The sequence below is a fragment of the Dendrobates tinctorius genome, unplaced genomic scaffold (genome assembly GCF_039654945.1).
Source record: "Dendrobates tinctorius isolate UK_male_01 unplaced genomic scaffold, ASM3965494v1 ptg000022l, whole genome shotgun sequence".
In the NCBI taxonomy this organism is placed as follows: Eukaryota; Metazoa; Chordata; class Amphibia; order Anura; family Dendrobatidae; genus Dendrobates; species Dendrobates tinctorius.
Window position 1 is genome coordinate 39431520 of NW_027361690.1, and position 25910 is coordinate 39457429.

A 25910-nucleotide genomic window follows, 5' to 3' on the forward strand; every position below is an offset into this window, starting at 1 on the left:
TAGTGTGTTTATGATGAGCCGTTCCAACCCCTTACTAGGGATAGATATTGATCATACACTGTTGTGCCCATGATAAGCTGCCTGTAACCCCCTATCAGGGATATATATTGATTATGTATACACTCTAGGTGAATCCTGGGATTGTGGATACGGTGCGTTTTGATCCTTTGCACCACTGTGTACGTTTTGATATTTCCCCTCCCCATTCCATGTACTGTAGTGTCCTTTTTATATATGTGATTTCAATAAAATTGTTTATTTTATGGATTTTGACTGCTTTTCTCATTGGTGCTAATACAATTGTAGAGGTCAGTAGTCTCTGACCACTAGTCGCGGGGCTCATGAATCGCTTACATTTCAGTAATCCCCATGGCTGCTTTTAATTTGTCAGGGCTGACGTGACGTCATTATTGCGCAATGTTGCACAGATGATGTCGCACCAATCCACCTAATAAGAAGCCATGCCGGGCATCTCGGAAGGTAAGAAATTCATGAGTAAACTGTAAAAAAAAAAAATTAAACAGTAAACAGTGTATCAATAAAGCGTGAAAAAAAAGAAGTTAAAATTGCTATTTCTTTTGTACATTCCACCTCCCCAAAAATACTACCACTGAAAATTACACCTCATCAGGCAAAAAATTAGCCCTCATACAGCTCCATCAATGGGACATTGTAAAATGTATGACTCAGAATATGTCCATACAGAAGCAATGATTTTATTTTTCTTCAGTGTATATATTGCACAAAAACAATAAAACTATATAAATTAGATAATTAGATATAGCCATTTTATTTGTGCAAATGAATAACAATGTAAAATGCTAAAATACAAATGCAGAATTGCTGTTTTTATATTTCTTTCCATAAAGAATTATAATGTTGTGTAATTAAGGTACATGTACCACAAAATGGTCGAACCCACAAACCCAACTCATCCTGCACAAAACAAGCAATTTTACAGTTACACCAATGAAAATATAAAAATATTATGGCTCCTGGAATGTGACATTGAAAAAACAAAATCTGCTGCAGCCTATAGGCATAAAATGGGTGAGTCCTTAATGAGTTAAATTATCCTTTACTATCTATGTTACTTAAATTCTCATTAGTATATATGTATAGCTTAGTATATACATACCATGCAAACAAGACGCAGACATACATAATGCAGGCTCCAATAACAGCAATCGATGTATCTTCTGTCTGTAGACCATTTCGGCTGATGCTTGGGAAACACACTGTGATATTCTGGCCTCTGTAATGAACTAGAAAAAAAAACAAAAACATAAAAATCTGACATCACACATAAGCGTGTGCACCAAATTCTGAAATTGCTGCACTTTTTTGAGGGATATGGAAAACAATGATCCTCTGCGTATTACAGCTGGAAAGGTCATATAAAATTTGTAGTTTGGCGTCAGTGGTGACCCCTGGTTTGTATCAACCAAGAACAAAGGCACCATATACCAACATAATCTGGTCACTGCATTTCTTTGCGAAGAGTTAAAGGGGTTGTCAGGTTTTAAGCTACAAGTCTGCAGTTACTCTATGGACCACAGACTAGTGAGTCCTCACATGAGCTACACTGTGCACTGTGAGAATTATCCAGTGCTGGGAGAGGGCAATATGCATACTTCCAACCATATTCCAACTTGATTGATTCCGGCCTTACATTCCGGGAGTATGCATGTCATATACTTGCAGTCACATGACCACCCGATCCTGGCACCAGCACCAGAGAATCCTCACAGTGAGCAGTGACCGTGATGTGAAGATTCACAAGTCTGCAATTACATAGAATGACAGCAGACTTGTAGCTTAAGGCTTGACAACCCATTTAAAGATGAGGTCCAAGGGTACGTATACTTTAATGTAGCTATAGTGGGTTTAGAGAACATTGACCCAAGAGAAAAGATGGTGGAAAAGGTCCCTATGGCCTATATGAGAAGACCAATACTATTATTATTATTATACATTTATATAGCGCCATTTATTCCATGGCGCTTTACAGGGAAAAGGGGAAATATAGACAAGTACAATAAACATGTGCAAGATAAGGGACACACAAGTACAGAAGGAGAGAGGACCCTGCCCGCAAGGGCTCACAGTCTACAGGGATGGGTGAGGATACGCTAGGAGAGGGTAGAGCTGGTTGTGCGGTGGTTCAGTAGACCGAGGATCACTGCAGGCTGTAGGCTTGTCGGAACAGGTGGGTCTATAGGTTCTTCTTGAAGGTTTCCGTTGTTGGTGAGAGTCTGATGTGTTGCGGTAGAGAGTTCCAGAGTATGGGGGAAGCACGGGAGAAGTCTTGTATGCGGTTGTGGGAAGAAGAGATGAGGGGGGAGTAGAGAAAGAGATCTTGAGAGGATCGAAGGTTGCGTGTGGGTAGGTACCGGGAGACCATGTTACAGATGTATGGAGGAGACAGGTTGTGGATGGCTTTGTATGTCATGGTTAGGGTTTTGAACTGGAGCCTCTGGACAATAGGAAGCCAGTGAAGGGCCTCGCTTAGGGGGGAGGCAGGGGAATAGCGGGGAGACAGGTGGATTAGTTGGGCAGCAGAGTGTAGGATAGACTGGAGTGGTGCCAGAGTGCTGGAGGGGAGGCCATACTACTAAAGTCCTGTAATAATTGGGGGTCTTGTTAAAGATTTTGCATTGGGACACACCAGCTTCAAGTTACGCCATTGTCATATCCCTCGACTTGGGAATCATACAGGATTATATTGTATTGTTGCTATGCATTGTTTGACTTTTAGACATTTGTCCTTCCTCTCTCCCTGTCTGCCTCCCTACCTCTGATGTCAGTAACCTCTCCATTCTTCTCCCTTATTTTCTAAATGTTTGCATCTTAGAACCTCATGTCTTGCACCTCTAGTTCAGAATAGTCTTTTTTACCTACTGTACTTGTGCATAACTCCAAGAATTCAGCTTGAAAATAAACCTTTTTCTGGAATCTTCATACATGCCTCTACAGTCGAGTCAAGTTATCTGATGAAATCTCTTTGTGTGAGTAATGGGACATAGAGACAGCCTAGAAATGGTGTCTCAAGAGTACCCTACACTCGCAGCCTAGTTATGGAGTCAGAACAGCCACTCGTTGGCAAAAGACAGGGTAATATCTATGTTTCATTTTTTTTATTTTTAACAGTATTGAACATATAAGACATTCTTAGGAAGATAATGAAGAAAATATTTATTTGTGTCATACAAAGTAGTATAGTGTAAGAAATGTGACGTTTCGGTCTCAATCACCTTCATCTTATCAAGGCGCACATCTACTTCGATGGCTGTCGCTCTATACAGTGCGACAACTAAGTTTGACTACATACAGCTTTGACTGCTCCATCCTACACCCGTGTATGAATGATGAAGGTCATTGAGACACTTACACCATACTTCTTTGGATGGCATGAAAAAATATTTTTTTCATTATCTTCCTAAAAGTGCTGAATTCATTCAATACTGTTATTTACGGGGTGGGACCCTTTCCGAGCACCTAGGAGTGCCATGTTTCCTTACAAATATCATATGTTTCATTTTTAAACAGATATTTGCAAATCTTTAGAACTTTGTAAGGGGCATCATCTGGGATACAACTAAAAAATGGGAAAACCATGGGAAGAAATGTAAGTTGCTGGTTTGTAGAACATGATATGAGTTAATGGATAAAATATTGTGAAAAAATAAGTGATAAAGAAAGGATGCCAACAGAAAGTCATACAAAGGGAACAAGTAAATGTGAAAAGAAAGAAGACTGTTCTGCTGGTTGTGAACTTGTCCTGTGATAGAATGGCCACGTTTCAGTATAATGTGTTGACAATCACTGTTTGATCTATCTGGGAGATTGATATAAAACCCCACTGTGAATACAATCCCCATTATTACCAAGAATAGGGACAAGAAGGTCATGGTCATCTCATACAGACACATATAAACAGGCTGACAGCACTACAATGCAAAGGTTCAACCAAGGACATGGCAAGTGCATGAAACCTTAATTAGTCCTTGTACACACAGGATCAAAGAGAGCGACAGTGGGAGAGGTTATCTGCATAACCATTTATTTTAAGCAGCTTTCAGCTGGATCTCAGAGTCATGGTGACTTGATGGATGAACGATCTGTAGGAAGATAGATCTTCTTCAAGCCTAGATAGGTCCACCAGGGTCTTCTCTGTTATTTTGCTAGCAATTGCTATGATATGGGGGAGACTTCTCCTAATGCAAATTTCCATTCAATTAATACAGTAAAATGTGATAAATGAATGCTGAAGCCTAGATCACTTTGATTTACCGTAGATTTGCACTGACCTCTTTCTGGAGGCCGGCTGGACAGGGCTGAAAAGGTAAGGTATGTGACATAGCAGCTAATGATTGAGGCTTGTAGCAGTCCAGATCGAGGTTGCTCTGCGAAACAAAAAACAAGTATTACTACTATATACCTATTCATATAATGATAGCTATGCTGTACGCTGTAAACTAGTGTATAAAGCATAGTATCACTCCAATATCATGGCTTCTATACCGGAAAAAGCCTGGGACTCTAGAAACAGCAGGGGATGCAACATCAAACCGCACAAATATTCAGAGCCCCCTTTGTAACAAATGTCACGATACAAGTAAACCATTCACATGCTAAGCAGGCAAAGTCATGACCTCACATGGCCCTACTATATGATTTGTGCCAATGGGATTACTGGAAGGGATGCTGGGAGCGGTGGGTTCTTATGGGATTTAGAAGAATAGTTTATACATAAATCTAGTCTGCTTATTTCTTTGTAGGTTCAGAGGGCAAGAAGTTATCAGACTGACCCAACCAGCTGGAAATCCGCAGCTATCATTCACACTGCTGAGGAAGAACACAGCTTGTCATGGGATTACTCTGGAAATATATAGGACCGTCACCTCAGACATAAACACTATTCTACAAAAAGTGTCATTGTGCCTATAGCCATCAGTCAGATCCCCTTTTATTCTCTCAGGTCAGATTTTCAAATAGAAGAAATAGAAGCGATGTGTTGCACGAGGCCCAGAGCGGGGAGTTTTGCATATTTTTTATGAACCCATTGCATAGAAATATTATTTAATTCGTATAATAACTAATATTGATTTTACAACTAAAAATTATAAAAATGATGTGATGAGAAAGGAACTGCAGTGGTAGCTCTGGTTCCTTGTAGTCCTGGTGTAAGGGTACCGTTACACCTAGCGATGCACCAGCGATCCCGAATAGCGATATGACGCCGTCAGGATCGCTGGTGCATCGCTAGGTGATCACTAGTGAGCTGCCACACAGGCAGATCTCACCAGCGACATCGCTGGGGACGGGGATCGCTACTTACCTGTCAGATGCGGCGATCCTGCGTCCTCCCGCCCGGCTCCACACGTCGCTCGTCGTCACAGCAGGAAGCGCCGCAGGAAGTGGCCGACGAGGAATGATCCAGCAGCTTCTCGCGCGATCAGCGATAATCAGTGGGGGAGCCGGTCGGAGGTAAGTATCACATGCAGCGATATCGCTAGCAATATCGCTGCAACGTCACAAAATCGGTGACTTTACAGCGATATTGCTAGCGATATCGCAGTGTGTAACGGGGGCTTAAGAGAGTGAGAGACGACTAGCATCCCCTGAAGATGTTATCATTAATGTGAAGTGTCATGTCAATACAATTTTTGATTGCAGCATTGTATAATAAAGAATACTATGAAGACTAATGCTAGTTGAGTGGATTTTGGTAACTGACTAGAGTAAGATTTGTGGCGCGGAGCACTGAGGCACACGCCACTTGTCAGACGCAAGTGTGCGCTTCTTAATGAATGGGAAGTGTCTCACCCAAACAATCCACCTCATGAAGAGGAACATCTCTGGCTTTGATGAATCGGGGGCCTATGTCTTGCTTCATAGGAGCATCTATAAAGGTAATATCCATAAGCAAGAAAAAATGTGGCACTCACGGTTCGATTTAACCCCTTAGTGACAGAGCCTATTTGGTACTTAATGACCAAGCCAATTTTTACAATTCTGACCACTGTCCCTTTATGAGGTTATATATCTGGAACACTTCAACATATCCCACTGATTCTGAGAAAGTTTTTTTTTGTGACATATTGCACTTCATGTTAGTGGTAAAATTTATTCGATATGACTTGCGTTTATGTATGAAAAAAATTGAAATTTGGTAACAATTTTGAAAATTTTGCAGTTTTCAAAATTTTAATTTTTGTGCCCTTAAATCAGAGAGTCATATCACACAAAATAGTTAATAAATAACATTTCCCACATGTCTACTTTACATCATCACAGTTTTGGAAACATAATTTTTTTTTGTTAGGACGTTATAAGGGTTAAAAGTTGACCAGTGATTTCTAATTTTTCCAACAAAATTTACAAAACAATTTTTTCTAGGGACCACCTCACATTTGAAGCGAGTTTGGGGGGTCAATATAACAGAAAATACCCAAAAGTGACACCTTTCTAAAAACTGCACCCCTCAAGGTGCGCAAAACCACATTCAAGAAGTTTATTAACCCTTCAGGTGCTTCACGAGTACTAAAGCAATGTGGAAGGAAAAAAATTAAACACTTTACTTTTTTCACCAAAAAATCACTTGTGCAATTTTTCCTGAGTACGCCAATACCCCATATGTGGGAAAAAGTCACTGTTTGGGTGCATGGCAGGGCTCAGAAGGGAGGAAACACCATTTGACATTTTGAACGCAAAATTGACTGGAATCAATGGTGGCGCCATATCGCATTTGGAGACCCCCTGAAGTACCTAAACAGTGGAAACCCCCAATTCTAACTCAAACCCTAACCCCAACATACCCCTAACCACAACCCTAATCCCAACACACCCCTAACCCTAATCTCTACCCTAACCACAATCCTAACCCTAAAACACCCCTAACCCTAATCCCAACCCTAACCGTAATCTCAACCATAACCACAACCCTAACCCTAATCCCAACCACAAACCTAACTCCAACACACCCCTAACCCTAATCCCAACCCTAACCATAACCCTAAGCACAAACCTAACCCTAACACACCCCTAACCCTAATCCCAACCCTAATCCTAGCCCCACTCTAACCCAACCCTAACCCTAACTTTAGCCCAACCCTAACACTAATGATAGCCCAACCCTAACACTAATGATAGCCCAACCCTAACCCTAAGGTTAGTCCAACCCTAACCCTAACTTTAGCCCGACTCACTTTAGCCCAACTCTAACCCTAATGGAAAAATGGAAATAAATACTTTTTTTATTTTATTATTTTTACCTAACTATGAAGGTAATAAAGGGGGTTTAATTTACTACTTTTTTTTATTTTGATCACTGTGATAGACCCTATCACAGTGATCAAATGAACCAATAGGAAAAATTTCCTATTGCTGCCGGCTGGCATATCTCGGCGGGCACACTGCGCATGCACCCGCCATTTTCTCCCGGAAGAACACGCCAGCGGCCCGGGGGACTTAACGTGGGGGTTGCAGTGACACCAGAGGTACCAGGGGGGGAATCGGGGGGACTGTATTTCTCTCTCCTCTGATATTAACCCCTTCATGACCCAGCCTATTTTGACCTTAATGACCTGGCCATTTTTTGCAATTCTGACCAGTGTCCCTTTATGAGGTAATAACTCTGGAATGCTTCAACGCATCCTAGCGATTCTGAGATTGTTTTTTCGTGACATATTGGACTTCATGTTAGTGGTAAATTTAGGTCGATAATTTTTGCGTTTATTTGTGAAAAAATCAGAAATTTGGCGAAAATTTTGAAAATTTCGCAATTTTCAAATTTTGAATTTTTATTCTGTTAAACTAGAGAGTTATGTGACACAAAATAGTTACTAAATAACATTTCCCACATGTCTACTTTACATCAGCACAATTTTGGAAGCAAAATATTTTTTTGTTAGGAAGTTATAAGGGTTAAAAGTTGACCAGCGATTTCTCATTTTTACAACAAAATTTACAAAACCATTTTTTTTATGGACCACCTCACATTTGAAGTCACTTTGAGGGGTCTATATGGCAGAAAATACCCAAAAGTGACACCATTCTAAAAACTGCACCCCTCAAGCTACTCAAAACCACATTCAAGAAGATTATTAACCCTTCAGGTGTTTCACAACAGCTAAGGCAATGTGGAAGGAAAAAATGGACATTTTAATTTTTCCAACACAAATTTCCTTTCAGCATCAATTTTTTCATTTGCACATGGGCAACAGGATAAAATGGATCCTAAAATTTGTTGGGCAATTTCCCCTGAGTACACCGATACCTCATATGTGGTCATAAACCACTGTTTGGGCGTACGGCAGGGCTCAGATGGGAAGGAGCACCATTTGACTTTTTGAATGGAAAATATGCTGGAATATTTAGCGGTTGCCATGTCGCGTTTGGAGAGTCGCTGTGTGCCTAAACACTGGAGCTCCCCCACAAGTGACCCCATTTTGGAAAATAGACCCCCCAAGGAACTTATCTAGATGCATAGTGATCACTTTGAACCCCCAGGTGCTTCTCAAATTGATCTGGAAAAAAAAAAAAAAGTACTTTTTTTTCACAAAAATTATCTTTTAGCCTCAGTTTTTTCATTTTCACATGGGCAACAGGATAAAATGGATCCTAAAATTTGTTGGGCAATTTCTCCTGAGCACACCAATACCTCATATGTGGTCATAAACCACTGTTTGGGTGCAGGGCAGGGCCCGGAAGGGAAGGAGCGCCATTTGACTTTTTGAATGGAAAATTAGCTCCAATCGTTATCGGACACCATGTCGCGTTTGGAGATCCCCTGTGTGCCTAAACATTGGAGCTCCCCCACAAGTGACACCATTTTGGTAACTAGACCCCTTAAGGAACTTATCTAGATGTGTAGTGAGCACTTTGAACCTCCAAGTGCCTCACAAAAGTTTATAACATAGAGCAGTGAAAATAAAAAATCATTTTTTTTTCCTCAAAAATGATTTTTTAGCACGCTATTTTTTATTTTCACAAGGGTAACAGGAGAAATTGGATCACAAAAGTTGTTGTCCAGATTGTCCTGAGTACGCTGGTACCCCATATGTGGGGGGGGGCACTGTTTGGGTGCACGGCAGGGCGCAGAAGGGAATGAGCACCATTTGACTTTTTGAAATGAAAATTGGCTCCAATCGTTAGAGGACACCATGTCGTGTTTGGAGATCCCCTGTGTGCCTAAACTTTGGAGCTCCCCCACAAATGACCCCATTTTGGAAACTAGACCCCCTAAGGAACTTATCTAGATGCATAGTGAGCACTTTGAACCCCCAGGTGATTCACAGAAGTTTATAATGCAGAGCAGTGAAATTAAAAAAAAAAATTTTTTTCCTAAAAAAAAATTTTTTAGTCTGCAATTTTTTATTTTCACAAGGGTACCAGGATAAATTGGACCACAAAAGTTGTTGTCCAGTTTGTCCTGAGTACGCTAGTACCCCATATGTGGGGGGAGACCACTGTTTGGGCACACGTCGGGGCTCGGAAGGGAAGTAGTGACATTTTGAAATGCTGACTTTGATGGAATAGTCTGCGGGCATCATGTTACATTTGCTGAGCCCCTGTGTGCCTAAGCAGTAGAAACCCCCCACAAGGGACCCCATTTTGGAAACAAGACCCCCCAAGGAACTTATCTAGATGTGTGGTGAGAACCTTGAACCCCAAGTGCTTCACAGAAGATTATAACGCAGAGCCGTGAAAATAAAAAATCATTTTTTTCCCCTCAAAAAAAATGATTTTTAGCCCGCAATTTTTTTTTTCACAAGGGTAACAGGAGAAATTGGACCCCAAAAGTTGTTGTCTAGTTTGTCCTGAGTACGCTGATAACCCATATGTGGGGGATGACCACTGTATGGGCACACGTCAGGGCTCGGAAGGGAAGTAGTGACGTTTTGGTATGCAGACTTTGATGGAATGGTCTGCGGGCATCATGTTACATTTGCAGAGCCCTTGATGTTCCTAAACTGTGGAAACCCCCCACAAGTGACCCCATTTTGGAAACTAGACCCCATAAGGAACTTGCCTAGATGTGTGGTGAGCACCTTGAACCCCGAAGTGCTTCACAGAAGATTGTAACGCAGAGCCATGAAAATAAAAAATCTTTTTTTTTCCTCAAAAAATGAAATTTTAGCTCGCAATTTTTTATTTTCACAAGGGTCACAGGAGAAATTGGACCCCAAAAGTTGTTGTCCAGTTTGTCCTGAGTACGCTGGTACCCCATATGTGGGGGGAAACCACTGTTTGGGCACACGTTGGGTCTCAGCAGGGAAGTAGTGACATTTTGAAATGCTGACTTTGATGGAATGGTCTGCGGGCGTCATGTTACATTTGCTGAGCCCGTGTGCCTAAACAGTAGAAACCTCCCACAAGTGACCCCATTTTGGAAACTAGACCCCCCAGGGAACTTATCTAGATGTATGGTGAGCACCTTGAACCCCCAAGTGCTTCACAGAAGTTTATAACGCAGAGCCGTGAAAATAAAAAATTATTTTTTTCCCTCAAAAAAAATTATTTTTAGCCCGCAATTTTTTTTTTCACAAGGGTAACAGGATAAATTGGACCCCAAAAGTTGTTGTCCAGTTTGTCCTGAGTATGCTGATACCCCATATGTGTGGGGGAACCATTGTTTGGGCACACGTCAGGGCTCGGAATGGAAGTAGTGACGTTTTGAAATGCAGACTTTGATGGAATAGTCTGCAGTCGTCATTACGTTTGCAGAGCCCCTGATGTGCCTAAACAGTGGAAACCCCCCACAAGTGACCCCATTTTGGAAACTAGACCTTCCAAGGAACTTATGTAGATGTATGGTGAGCACTTTCAACCCCCAAGTGCGTCACAGAAGTTTATAATGCAGAGACATGAAAATGAAAAAAACATTTTTTTTCCACAAAAATAATTTTCTAGCCCCCAATTTTTTATTTTCCCAAGGGTAACAGGAGAAATTAGACCCCAAAAGTTGTTGTTCAATTTTTCCTGAGTACGCTGATACCCCATATGTGGGGGTAAACCACTGTTTAGGCACACGTCGGGGCTTGGAAGGGAGTGAGCACCATTTGACTTTTTGAACGCAAAATTGGCTGGAATCAAAGGTTGCACCATGTCGTGTTTGGAGACCCCCTGATGTGGCTAAACAGTGGAAACCCCTCAATTCTAACTCCAACCCTAACCCCAACACACCCCTAACCACAACCCTAACCCCAACACATCCCTAACCCTAATCCCAACCCTAACCCTAACCCCAACACACCCCTAAACCCAACACTAACCATAACACTAACCACAAGCCTAACCCTAATTCTAACCCTAACCCTCTTTTCAACCCTATCCCTCTTTTCAACCCTAACCCTCTTTCCAACCCTAACCCTAATTCCAACCCTAACCCTCTTTTCAACCCTAACCCTCTTTCCAACCCTAACCCTAACCCTCTTTCCAACCCTAACCCTAACCCTCTTTCCAACCCTAACCCTCTTTCCAACCCTAACCCTAACTCTCTTTCCAACCCTAACCCTCTTTCCAACCCTAACCCTAACCCTCTTTCCAACCCTAACCCTAACCCTGATGGAAAAATAAAAATATTTTCTTTATTTTATTAGTTCTTCCTACCTATGGGGGTGATAATCGGGGGGTTCATTTACTTTTTATTTCATTTTGATCACTCTGAGAGTGATCAAAATGAAATAATGGAATCTGCAGCCGGCAGATTCGGGCGGGCGCACTGCGCATGCGCCTGCCATTTTCTAAGATGGCGGCGCCCATGAACCGGACCCGCCGGACACCGGGAGCGACGGGGGGACTTGAAAGGTGCCGGGGGCGGTGAGAGTGGGTGAGGGGGGGATCGGAAGCTGGCGGGGAGCGAAGGGAATGGGAGGGGGGGCAGATGATGACAGCGGCGGCAGATCGCCGCTGTCATTCAGTGGCAGGGGGGGCGATCGCCGGTGGGGGGGGTCAAATCGGTTTCTCCAGCCATGTCCGATGCTACTGCAGCATCGGCCATGGCTGGATTGTAATATTTAATCAATTTTCATTGATTCATCCACTAGATATCTGAAACTCAACATGGACAAAACAGAATTCATCATCTTTCCCCCATCTCACGTGACCCCCCCTACGAACCTATCAATTACAGTAAATGACTGCCCACTCTCCCCAGTCCCACAAGCTCGCTGCCTCGGAGTAATCCTTGACGCTGATCTCTCCTTCAAACCACATATCCAAACCCTTTCCACTTCCTGCCCACTTCAACTCAAAAATATTTCACGCATCCGTTCATTCCTCACCCAAGAATCTGCAAAAACCCTAGTCCATGCCCTCATCATCTCTCGCCTTGACTACTGCAACCTCATGCTCTGTGGCCTCCCCTCAAACACTCTCGCACCCCTCCAATCTATTCTAAACTCTGCTGCCCGACTAATCCACCTGTCCCCCCGCTATTCCCCAGCTTCTCCCCTCTGTCAATCCCTTCACTGGCTCCCAATTGCCCAGAGACTCCATTACAAAACCCTAACCATGACATACAAAGCAATCCACAACCTGTCTCCTCCATACATCTGTGACCTCGTCTCCCGGTACTTTCCTGCACGCAACCTCCGATCCTCACAAGATCTCCTTCTTTACTCCCCTCTTATCTCCTCTTCCCACAATCGCATACAAGATTTCTCTCGCGCATCACCCCTACTCTGGAACTCTCTACCACAACATATCAGACTCTCACCTACCATCGAAACCTTCAAAAAGAGCCTGAAGACCCACCTCTTCCGACAAGCCTATAACCTGCAGTAACCACCGATCGACCAAACCGCTGCACGACCAGCTCTACCCTCGCCTACTGTATTATCACCCATCCCTTGAAGATTGTGAGCCCTCGCGGGCAGGGTCCTCTCTCCTCCTGTACCAGTTATGACTTGTATTGTTTAAGATTATTGTACTTGTTTTTATGCATACCCCTCCTCACATGTAAAGCGCCATGGAATAAATGGCGCTATAACAATAAATAATAATAATAATAATAATGAAATATTACTATCGCTCTGATTGGCTGTTTCACTTTTAACAGCCAATCAGAGCGATCGTAGCCACGTGGGGGCGAAGCCACGCCCCCTGTGGTGAATTACAAAGCCCCCTGTATCTGCGGGTCGGGTGACCTTTCATTGCCCCTGGTCACCCGACCCGCAGGGGGGCTTTGAATTCATGACACAGGGTATGCGTCATAGGTCGGATTGGCACCGACTTTCATGACACATACGCTGTGTCAAAGGTCGGGAAGGGGTTAAAAATCGGCGCTGAGGCATAAGTACCCTTAACTGCCGCCATTAAAAGGTGTATCGGCGATCTTTAAGAGGTTAAAAGTTCCTTTTATTGGTCCATGTTAAAACATACAAACAGGAAGGCATTTGTGTGGTACACACCGGATGAGGACCCGTTGAAGCGCACGAGGTGCGAAACAGCAGTTGTCGGGTGTGTACCACACACCTTCCTGCTTGTATGTTTTAACATGGACCAATAAAAGGAACTTTTCAATGGAACGGTGAGTGCCAACCTTTTTTTCTTGCTTGCGGACATTGCCTGAATTGTTTTTTTTCTGGCCCCCATGATCCCAAGGGCAAGGTATAATCAGCTTCTCCAAATGGACTCATAAATTGGCTGCTGCTGCCACAGTGGTGCCGGTCTTTCTGCCTATCTCAGTCGTCAATTTATCGTCTGTAAAGGTACCTGCCACAGCGGCCAGCTTTCACAAAAGTAGAAAAGAAGGATTCTGATGAGATGGATTGGCATCATTATGAGATCGTATTTTAGAAGACATTGTGATAGGGTCCTCCGTGATCTAGAAATCCATAAGTTTCTTTTCAGCATGATATGTGTTGAAAGAGTTAAGCAGCCATGTTATCGGCAGGTTTTTAGGTGAGTAGGTAAGAGATTGGCTGGACGCCTACTCACCATATCTCCACCTCAAGGGTGTGGCTGGAGAAATAAATGTCCAGACAGTTTTTTTTTTCTTTTGTCTGTTGTGTAGAGGCAAGGAATCCTCTAGGCTGATGCTCCTGTGAGAGCTGCCATATGTGTTGGCCCAGAAGTGCTGGGCAGGACTTGTTTATGAACTTTTCATTTCCTTTTGAGCCAGAAAGTCTGTTTTTCTGTGACGGTTTATGATACAACAATCCACCCAGAGACTTTAACCCACTTGTGCCTGTGTCTACCTCGAGAAGCAGTTAAGTGAGCCAACATTCCACAAAATGTAAAACACTGCCATATATAACCACCTGTATGAAATCTGTCAATATCATCTAAGAACATCATCCAGTCTGATGCCTGCTACGATATCTGTTCTCTCTTTATAAGTTCATCTATCGCAATAAAAGATTTTATTGTTAAGTATGACAGCTTCTCTTGCTTCCTTGCTCATCCTCCTAACCACATCACAGGTCACTCCCACCACCCTCAAAAGGGAAAGTATAGGAGGTGTGTGGGAGGTAATAGTCACCGCGTCACGTTTCACTGGCATTCAGGGTTTCCACACTACACTTAGCAAAATGGAACCTTACACTGGGTTTTATAGGAAATCTCTCAGTAGGCTCAACCCTCCTAAGCAGTCTATATGGGCATGTAGGAAGCTGAATACAGTGATATCTTGACATCTAGGATTCAATGTATTAAGCGGAATGATTGTTTTCTTAATATGCAAATTAACTGTTAAGATCTATGGAATGGACATAGATCTCCCTGAGACTGCCTCCAGACCTTATTTTATATGAAAGAGGGCATTACCAGTGTGAGACATGTGATGACTGTCCTCTTTTCATTTAAAGAGAACCTGTAAAAAAAAAAAAAACGCTATTAACCTGCAGATACGGAGTTAATCTGCAGGTTAATAGCGTTCAACTCCGGCACTGAGAGCCCTGCTACAAGGAGGAAATTAATTTTAGTCATTGGGGGGCAGCTTGCATGGCTGCAGTCACCGCTCAGTATATAGTGATCGGCGACTGTAACTGCACCGCTGGCATTGACTGACAGTTGGCTTTGTACTAATGCACTGCAGAGTCTGCTGTAAGTCAGTGCCGGGGGACCAGGTTACAGCAGCCACTCAATATGTACTGAGCTGTGGCAGTTTCAGAACGCTATTAAACTGCAGGTCAACCCATGGGCGGACATACCGTCTGTGCGGCTGCACCGGGGCCTGGAAGTGGAGGGGGCCTCTGCAGGGCAGATACTAATGAGGGCAATCTGGCCTGTGTATCCGGCCCCAAGGCACCGGGGGGCCCCTTGCTAGATTGCCCTCATGTGCGGTGGGCAGGAAGCGATCCCTGCAGCTCCGCTGCCTACAAGAGAAAATAGCAGCGGAGCTGCAGTGATCCGTCCTGCCTGGCTTGTGCTTCCTCTCACATAGACAGCAGCGCCGCTGGATGATGTCATTATTCAGCGGCCTGCTGTGGCAGAGAGAGGAAGCGCGGGCGCCAGTAAAGCTGCGGGAGTGCCTCCGGTGCGGACAGGTGAGAGGTGCTGCCTGTATGTATATGTGTGTGTGTGTGTATAGAGATGAGTGGTGGTGTGTGTGGGTGTGTGTGCATGTGTAGTGCTGTAGGGGAATGTCCAGACAGGTGAATGTTGCTGTGTGTGTGTCTGTGTGTGTGTAGGTGGAGGAGAAGGCCATGATGGGGGTGATGGGGAGAAGGACATGATGGGGGTGATGGGGAGAAGGACATGATGGGGGTGATGGGGAGAAGGCCATGATGGGGGTGATGGGGAGAAGGCAATGATGGGGGTGATGGAGAGAAGGCAATGATGGGGGTGATGGAGAGGGCAATGATGGGGGTGATGGAGAGGGCAATGATGGGGGTGATTGGGAGAAGACAGTGATGGGGGAGAAAGCAATGATGGGGGTGATGGGGAGAAGGCCATGATGGGTAGAAGGCAATAATGGAGTGATGGAGAGGGCATTGATGGGGGTGATGGGGAGAAGGCAGTGATGGGGAGAAGGCAGTGATGGGGGTGATGGGGAGAAGGCAATGATGGGGGTGATGGGGAGAAGGCAATGATGGGGGTGATGGGGAGAAGGCAATGATCGGGTGATGGGAAGAAGGCAATGATGGGGATGAGGAGAAGGCAAAGATGGTGGTAGTGGAAAGGGCAATAATGGGGGTGGTAGGTGGTAGGGGAGGAGGAAATGATGGAGGTGGTGGAATGGCAATGAAGGGAGTGGTGGGGGGAGAGACAATGATGGGGGTGGTGGGGGAGGAGGAAATGAAGGAGGTGATGGAATGATCAATGACGGGGTGGAAGGGGAGAAAGCAATGATAGTGGTGGGGGAGAAGGCAATGATGGAGGTGGTGAAGAGGGCAATGATGGGGTGGGGGAGATGACAATAATGGGATGCTGGGGGAGGAGGACAATGAGGGGTGTGGGGAATTGGGATGGAAGGAAGGGGGACTTATAATGGACTTAGGAGCAGAGGGAGGTGGAGGAAGACATTATCGCTTATTAAGTCTAACACTGTCCCTTAGTATATACAGTAATATGTTAAAGTTTGGGCACCCCTATTAATGTTAACCTTTTTTCTTTATAACAATTTTGGTTTTTGCAACAGCTATTTCAGTTTCATATATCTAATAACTGATGGACTCAGTTATATTTCTGGATTCAAATGAGGTTTATTGTACTAACAGAAAATGTGCAATCTGCATTTAAACAAAATTTGACTGGTGCAAAAGTATGGTCACCCTTAATTTTCTTGATTTGAACACTCCTAACTACTTTTTACTGACTTCCTGAAGCACTAAATTTGTTTTGTAACCTCATTGAGGTTTGAACTTCATAGCCAGGTGTATCAAATCATGAGAAAAGGTATTTAAGGTGGCCACTTGCAAGTAGTTCTCCTATTTGATTCTCCTATGAAGAGTGGCATCATGGGCTCCTCAAAACAACTCTCAAATGATCTGAAAACAAAGATTATTCAACATAGCTTTTCAGGAGAAGGATACAAAATGTTGTCTCAGAGATTTAACCTGTCAGTTTCCACTGTGAGGAACATAGTAAGGAAATGGAAGAACACAGGTACAGTTCTTGTTAAGCCCAGAAGTGGCAGGCCAAGAAAAATATCAGAAAGGCAGAGAAGAAGAATGGTGAGAACAGTCAAGGACAATCCACAGACCACCTCCAAAGACCTGCAGCATCATCTTGCTGCAGATGGTGTCACTGTGCATCGGTCAACAATACAGCGCACTTTACACAAGGAGAAGCTGTATGGGAGAGTGATGCGAAAGAAGCCGTTTCTGCAAGCACACCACAAACAGAGTCGCCTGAGGTATGCAAAAGAACATTTGGACAAGCCAGTTACATTTTGGAAGAAGGTCCTGTGGACTGATGAAACAAAGTTTGAGTTGTTTGGTCATACAAAAAGGTGTTATGCATGGAGGCTAAAAAACACAGCATTCCAAGAAAAACACTTGCTACCCACAGTAAAATTTGGTGGAGGTTCCATCATGCTTTGGGGCTGTGTGGCCAATGCCGACAACGGGAATCTTGTTAAAGTTGAGGGTCGCATGGATTCAACTCAGTATCAGCAGATTCTTGACAATAATGTGCAAGAATCAGTGACGAAGTTGAAGTTACGCAGGGGATGGATATTTCAGCAAGACAATGATCCAAAACACCGCTCCAAATCTACTCAGGCATTCATGCAGAGGAACAATTACAATGTTCTGGAATGGCCATCCCAGTCCCCAGACCTGAATATCATTGAACATCTGTGGGATGATTTGAAGCGGGCTGTCCATGCTTGGCGACCATCAAACTTAACTGAACTGGAATTGTTTTGTAAACAGGAATGGTCACAAATACCTTCATCCAGGATCCAGGAACTCATTAATAGCTACAGGAAGCGACTAGAGGCTGTTATTTTTGCAAAAGGAGGATCTACGAAATATTAATGTCACTTTTATGTTGAGGTGCCCATACTTTTGCACCGGTCAAATTTTGTTTAAATGCAGATTGCACATTCTCTGTTAGTACAATAAACCTCATTTGAATCCAGAAATATAACTGAGTCCATCAGTTATTAGATATATGAAACTGAAATAGCTGTTGCAAAAACCAAAATTGTTATAAAGAAAAAAGGTTAACATTAATAGGGGTGCCCAAACTTTAACATATGACTGCAGCTTCCTCTGCTGTTATGTACAGTGCTGTCTCTAAAGCTAGTTTCACATTAGCGTTTACCGCCGCGTTGGGCTGCGCACGGCCGCCGCTAAGCCCCGCCCCCTGCTGCACCTCTGCCGGTAGCTTCGCCTACAGACGCACGATGCTGCATGCGTCCTGTGTCCCCCATCTTTAGCACTGGGGACGCAGGCCGTGCGCAGTATGCGTTTGGCGGCGCATGCGTCCTTTTGACGCTGCGCCGAGCGCACCAAATTGCAACCTGTTGCGTTTGGCGCTGGTCGGCGCAGTGTCAAAAGGATGCATGCGCCGCCAAACGCATACTGCACACGGCCTGCGTCCCCAGTGCTAAAGATAGGGGACGCAGGACGCATGCAGCGTCATGCGTCCGTAGGTGGAGCTACCGGCGGAGGCACGGCCGGGGGCGGGGCTTAGCGGCGGCCGTGCGCAGCCCGACGCTGCAGCCATAAACGTTAATGTGAAACTAGCCTTACTTAGTGCATTCTTGTTAATTTTGTTACTCACAGCGCCCTCTTTTATTACATAGTCCCCTCTCTTTTTAGATAAAAAATGACTGCTGATGGAGGAGCCGGTGACCAGACAACCTGTCCATCAGCTCCTCCATTAGAAAAGAAACTTTCCCATGCTCCATCAGCCATCATTGCATTATACAGCTAACAAGATAGGACGGTATGTAATAAAAAAACAGGGCACTATATAATCCGATATGTAAGGGACGGTACTGTACACAACAAGAGAGGGCGCTGTATAATAGGTGATGGCAATATACATAATAAAGAAGGAGACTATGTGATATATATACACATGTATGTGTGTGTGGCTATACACTCACTGGCCACTTTATTAGGTACACCATGCTAGTAAGGGGTTGGACCCCCTTTTGCCTTCAGAACTGCCTCAATTCTTCGTGGCAGAGATTCAACAAGGTGCTGGAAGCATTCCTCAGAGATTTTGGACCATATTGACATGATGGCATCACACAGTTGGCGCAGATTTGTCGGCTGCACATCCCTGATGCGAATCTCCCGTTCCACCACATCCCAAAGATGCTCTATTGGATTGAGATCTGGTGACTGAGGAGGCCATTTGAGTACAGTAAACTCATTGTCATGTTCAAGAAACCAATCTGAGATGATTCGAGCTTTATGACATGGCGCATTATCCTGCTGAAAGTAGCCATCAGATGTTGGGTACATTGTGGTCATAAAGGGATGGACATGGTCAGCAACAATACTCAGGTAGGCTGTGGCGTTGCAACGATGCTCAATTGGTACCAAGGGGCCCAAAGAGTGCCCAGAAAAAATTCCCCACACCATGACACCACCACCACCAGCCTGAACCGTTGATACAAGGCAGGATGGATCCATGCTTTCATGTTGTTTACGCCAAATTCTGACCCTACCATCCGAATGTCGCAGCAGAAATCGAGACTCATCAGACCAGGCAACGTTTTTCCAATCTTCTACTGTCCAATTTCGATGAGCTTGTGCAAATTTTAGCCTCAGTTTCCTGTTCTTAGCTGAGAGGAGTGGTACCCAGTGTGGTCTTCTGCTGCTGTAGCCCATCTGCCTCAAAGTTCGACGCACTGTGCGTTCAGAGATGCTCTTCTGCCTACCTTGGTTGTAACGGGTGGCAATTTGAGTCACTGTTGCCTTTCTATCAGCTCGAACCAGTCTGCCCATTCTCCTCTGACCTCTGGCATCAACATGGCATTTCCGGCCACAGAACTGCCGCTCACTGGATTTTTTTTCTTTTTCGGACCATTCTCTGTAAACCCTAGAGATGGTTGTGCGTGAAAATCCCAGTAGATCAGCAGTTTCTGAAATTCTCAGACCAGCCCTTCTGGCACCAACAATCATGCCACGTTCAAAGGCACTCAAATCACCTTTCTTCCCCATACTGATGCTCGGTTTGAACTGCAGGAGATTGTCTTGACCATGTCTACATGCCTAAATGCACTGAGTTGCCGCCATGTGATTGGCTGATTAGAAATTAAGTCTTAACACACAGTTGGACAGGTGTACCTAATAAAGTGGCCAGTGAGTGTATATATATTGTGGGGATGTGGCTCGCTTAGGTGCAGCGGGAGACAAATGTGAGACAGGTTCTTCCACAGTGCTTGCAGTTTATTCACAGCATAAACGCACAAGGCAACGTAACAGCAAACAAATAGCCTTTTAGCTCAGGCAAAATAACACAATGTCCGTAGTTGTAGACTCAGAGCAGGAGTCTCAGCACACATGGGAGGCTTAGTCCTCCCCACACACAACTCCTTGGTTCAGGAGCAGGCCACATTATAAGGCTGTAGCCACACCCACGTTCCCAGCAGCTGACTGGTCACCTGACTGTGACCTCACCACAGGTCCTTCAAACAAAAACAATAACAATATCTGTTATGCTTTACTTCTGCCTTACATTATAGAGACAAGCCATTTATGAGACACATATCTCCCATCGATTACACGACCCTTAGCCCTGCCACAATATATATATATATATATATATATATATATATATATACTGTATGTAGCTTTGTCGCCATAAAAGGTAGGGGGCCCAGGCACGTTTCTTGCACAGGGGCCCCAAGCTGTCAGTGTCTGCCCCTGGGTCAACCCCATATGTGCAAGTTAAAAGCATTTTTTTTTACATTACAGGTCCCATTTAAAATAAGCTCTGGAGATAGATTCTCAGGAAAATCAGTGTCTGATCCATAGAACATAACAGCTCATCCTTAAATCTTCCTTAGGTTGGAGTCACTCATAGTGATTGGCGTATATGTATCACACTTCCAAGGTTCATCTCCTGACAAGCTGCTTCCTAAATGTCGCAAAGGCTTTACACTGTATCATTTAAAATGAATTGCAAATGGCTTGCTTGGCTGTTAATGGTCATGTGGTTTCTACTAAATCATGCAGCCATAAAGGAGCCTTACATTTTCTGAGATCAAGAAGCAGGTATATGTATGGGTTAGTCAATGCAGGAAATTTAGCTATCAAAGTACTAATAAAACCACAGATATATGATAGCTTACCCATAAATAATTCATATTTCATGTTTGCATGCTATAGCGCTACAGAGTGCAACTTTATTTGTTAAAGGGAATCTGTCACCCCATCTGTCACGCATTTCTTCTTGTGTAGAGCAAGACAGGGAGGAGGGAGCAGGCGAATAAGCCCCGCCCATTGGACCGGACAGTGGCAGTTTACATACATCTGAACCGATATAAAAAAGGTATTTATGCATGAAAGGTGCGGGGTCAGGGGGAAGCAAAAGTACTAAGAGAATCCTTATGTGACACACAATTGAATGATATCATTATATGATATCTCAAAAAAGGGGTGACAGATTACCTTTAAAGAAAAAGGTCAGCTCACCCCTCAATCCTTCAGGAGCCCGAGCACGGAAGATCTGTAGTGCAGCAGGGAGTTCAATTAAAAGACGAAAAAAAATCCAGCTCTTGGGTCCTTGGAAATTCATCATTTATTAGAAAAACTTTTAAAATTCCAACTTCATAATAAAGGCATAATCACATAAATCCCCAGAAATTCTAAGCAGACGCGTTTCGAGCTCATAAGCTCTTATTCATTGCAATGAATAATAGCTTATGAGCTTGAAACGCGTCTGCTTATCATCCCTGGGGATTTGTGTGATTATGCCTTTGTTATGAAGTTGGAGTTTTAAAAGTTTTTCTAATAAATGATGAATTTCCAAGGACCCAAGAGCTGGATTTTTTTCCTCTTTTAACTTTATTTGTTGGTTATATAGAGAGATGTCTACTCTTAGTAAGCACCTGTACACACACCCGTTTTCTGTTTGGAATTGACAGTTTTTGTATACATAGTCTCTCTGACTGAGCTCTCCACCCATCAGCCTCTGGTGGTTTAAATCATATTAGGATCCTGTCAACCCACATAAATGCAGGCTTCAGCCAAGGAGATGATTCACATTAGGATAGGTTCCCAGGAATAAGAAGCGCCTTATCACAACTGCTGGGTACTCATCAATTGACCTAGTTATGTGCGAAGCGTTCTCATATTTCGTATTTTCTATAGCAGGAATGCAATTCATATTTCATATATTTCCTGTTTTCATGTTATAGTGCTACTTTATTTGTTGGTCCCCCATAATCATTCTAAGGGGAGATTAGCATCTGCCAGGAACCTTGGTCACTCCTTGTCTCACTGTGAACTCTCACAGGGGAAAAAAATCTCACTATTCAAAACCCTGTCTTCTACAATTGGTGATAAAGGGGCAGTTAAGTTGCTCCCATTCAATTTTGTGTCATGTAATTTTGGCTTTAGCTGCTGAATGGAGGTAAGGTGTTTAGAAAACCTATGTTATAGTTCTCCATTGCAAAACTATATATAGATCTATATGTACATACAGTTCCGTTCAAAAGTTTGGACACACCTGGTTATGCAATGGTTTTCCTTGTCCTTATTGGAATGTGCACACTGTAAATTCAGAATGAAACTAGGAAAACTATGTGAAACTTGTGAGACAAACCAGAATTAGCATTAAGCCTTAAATTCCTCAAGGTTTTACACCCCTTGGCACTCTCTCAAGCAGCTTCATCAGGTTGGCTTTCCTACAGTCTCGAAAGATCTCCCGAGGGGGTGCTGTGCACTTGTTTGCTGATTTGCCTTCACTCTGCAGTTCGATTCATCTCAAACCATTTGAATTTGGTTGAGGTCGGGTAATTGTGGAGGTCATTTCATTTGATGCAGCACTTCATCCCCGGATGCTTTAACTTTGGATTAAGATACCAACAGTGTAATCGGCAAAGCATAGATATGGAAACAATCTGTTCAACTTTTCTGTATCTCACAAAAACATCAGGCTTAGTACCAACAAATCACACATTTTGACTCATCAGACCACAGTACAGATTTCCAAAGACTTTATGTCTAGTCCTTGTGTTGCTTGACCCAAAAAAAGTCTCTTTTTTTCACGGTTTTCAGTAGGTCCTCAGTTCAAAGTATCTTCTTTGCACCACTTTGAACATAAAGGCCTACTTCTTGGACAGTTAAGGTTGACATGTGTCTGCCTCTTAATATATTTGAACCATTCATGAGTGTTGGTATCTGAAGTGCTGTCAATTTGTGATTTCTGAGGCTGTTAACTCTGATGAAGTTATCCTCTGCAGCAGAGGACATTCTTGGTCTTGCTTTCCTGGGGAGAGCCTCATGAGAGCCAGTTTCATCATAGCAATTAATGGTTTTCATGACTGCACTTGAGTATGCCTTCAATGTTCTAGCAAATTTCCATAACTGTCCTACATGTCTTAAAGTAATGACGGATTGTCATTTTCCTTTACTTAGTTGAGAGGGTATTGCCATATTCTGGCTTAGAACATTTGTGGAATAGGGCTTTACTAATAGTTTTACTGTACAGAACTGTGTACCAACATTGCCTCTGCAAAACACTCCTGATGGTTGCAAACACTTTTTGAAGGCCAATGATTCCAGAAAAGAGCTCTTGACAAGGCATATCTGTACATTGGTAACCATTTTAAGTGACTACCTGATGAAGCTGCTTGAGAGAATGTCAAGAGTGAAAAAATCTATCGTCAGAGGAAAAGCAGGGACTTTGAGAGAGCTAAGGTTTAACACATATTCTTGTTTGTTTCACATGTTTCTTTACTTCTTGTTTCCAAATGTATTCCTTCATGGTTTTCCTGCTCTTAGTCTGAGTCTACATTGTTCATATCATGAGATGTGATCCAAAGCGCAATAATAGTGTTTACTAAATACGTAACAAATCAAAACGAGCAAACCACATCCATATAACAAATGATGGGAGGTAATCAAAAAACACTTAAGAAAATATAGAACAAAAAATATATATTTTTATTAGAATTAATATAATGACAAAACACAAAAAAAAAAAATCACAAAAGTGACAGTACCTCACAGAAATGGGGGAAGGACTGGCAATATAGCCCATAAAGACCAGTAAAAGAATTGGTACATAGAAACAGGTAACTAATGACCCAATATGCTCCCTTAATGAAGTAAAATACAGGAGCTCATTGCATAAAAAAGTGCCAAAGTTGCAAACATGCAAATAGAAGGGATGTAAACACTAAACTGGATGGAGAAAGTTACTGCAGTGTATAATGCCTGTGCAGAATAGCAGCCTGAAAACTCCTAGTATAGAGACAGTGCTCAGGGAGGCAGTGAAGGGGTCATATTTATAAGATTGCAGTCAGTTTTACCTAATGTAACGCGTTGGTCATGGGCATGTCAGGCGATCCCTACCCCGACGCGCGTTCTCGAATACACTTCTTCAGGGGGCCATGTGAGGCACTGTCGCTTTTATCGTTTTTAAGTGTATTGTCATTATATTAATTCTAATAAAAATATATATTCTTAAGTGTTTTTTGCTTACCTCCCATCATTTGTTATATGGATGTGGCTTGCTCGTTTTGATGAGTCTATATTGTGCACATTCTAATAAGAAAAAGGAAAACCTTTGCAAACTTTTGCCCTGTAAATCTACAGATATCGAGCATAGACAGCCAATACAAATGTAGTCAAGAAGTACAATAAAAGCACAATTTTATTCATGATTATGTAGTAAAAAAGCATGGACACAGAATTGCATGGAGACAAGGGGAAAGGGAATACCGCATGCGCAAATTAGCAAAAAAGGGGCCGTATGAAGCACAAAAACCACCCACAGGAACCCAGGTTAGCCCACCTACACTAGATCACATTGATCAATTATGTATAGGCAGTCAAGGATAATTGTATATGACACACAACCGGTGATCCTAGAAAAATGACATGTGTCATAGAATAGAGAGCAAGTGCTCAAAAAAGGACCAGTTAATGTGACCTATAACATATAATCACAATCAATCATATAGCAAATGCTGATATTTAAAATATACATGAGGGGGCCTTAGGCATGTAGCCTTACCTGAGCGCTGTATGTGAGAGTGCTGACTGCCTACCCCGATGCGCGTTTCGGAGTGCTATGTTCCTTGCTCAGGGGGCGCCCCCTGAGGATGGAGCATAGCGCTCCGAAACGCGCGTCGGGGTAGGCCGTTTGTATTGGCTGTCTCTGCATGAAGTGCAGTTGTCCTTTCATGTCCTACATTTCCATGGTATATGGTTAATTTGTGAGTATTATCTCAGTATGTAAATTTACTTTCTCACCTACCATGTGTACCACAATTGTATTTTAAGATATCGAGCATACGAATAGCGAGAAGCGGCAACACACAGGAGCCAGGGATGAGAGTGTATATATATATATATATATATATATAAATATACACAGTGTGTATATATATATATATATATATATATATATATATATATACACTCACTGGCCACTTTATTAGGTACACCTGTCCAACTGTGTGTTAAGACTTAATTTCTAATCAGCCAATCACATGGCGGCAACTCAGTGCATTTAGGCATGTAGACATGGTCAAGACAATCTCCTGCAGTTCAAACCGAGCATCAGTATGGGGAAGAAAGGTGATTTGAGTGCCTTTGAACGTGGCATGATTGTTGGTGCCAGAAGGGCTGGTCTGAGAATTTCAGAAACTGCTGATCTACTGGGATTTTCACGCACAACCATCTCTAGGGTTTACAGAGAATGGTCCGAAAAAGAAAAAAAATCCAGTGAGCGGCAGTTCTGTGGCCGGAAATGCCATGTTGATGCCAGAGGTCAGAGGAGAATGGGCAGACTGGTTCGAGCTGATAGAAAGGCAACAG

General features: G+C 43.2%; 1 protein-coding gene across 2 annotated transcripts in view; it reads right to left on the reverse strand.

Annotated features, from left to right (window-relative positions):
• The window catches only part of SERINC4 (serine incorporator 4), a 114288-nt gene that overhangs the window by 59134 nt on the left and 29244 nt on the right, over nucleotides 1–25910 (reverse strand). For both annotated transcript variants that reach the window (XM_073568613.1, XM_073568612.1), the window contains exons 8-9: nucleotides 4311–4406; nucleotides 1139–1265 (exon numbers count right to left, since the gene is read on the reverse strand). In XM_073568613.1, coding sequence (XP_073424714.1) covers nucleotides 1139–1265; nucleotides 4311–4406 — 223 coding nt within the window. The remainder of the gene's footprint in view (nucleotides 1–1138; nucleotides 1266–4310; nucleotides 4407–25910) is intronic.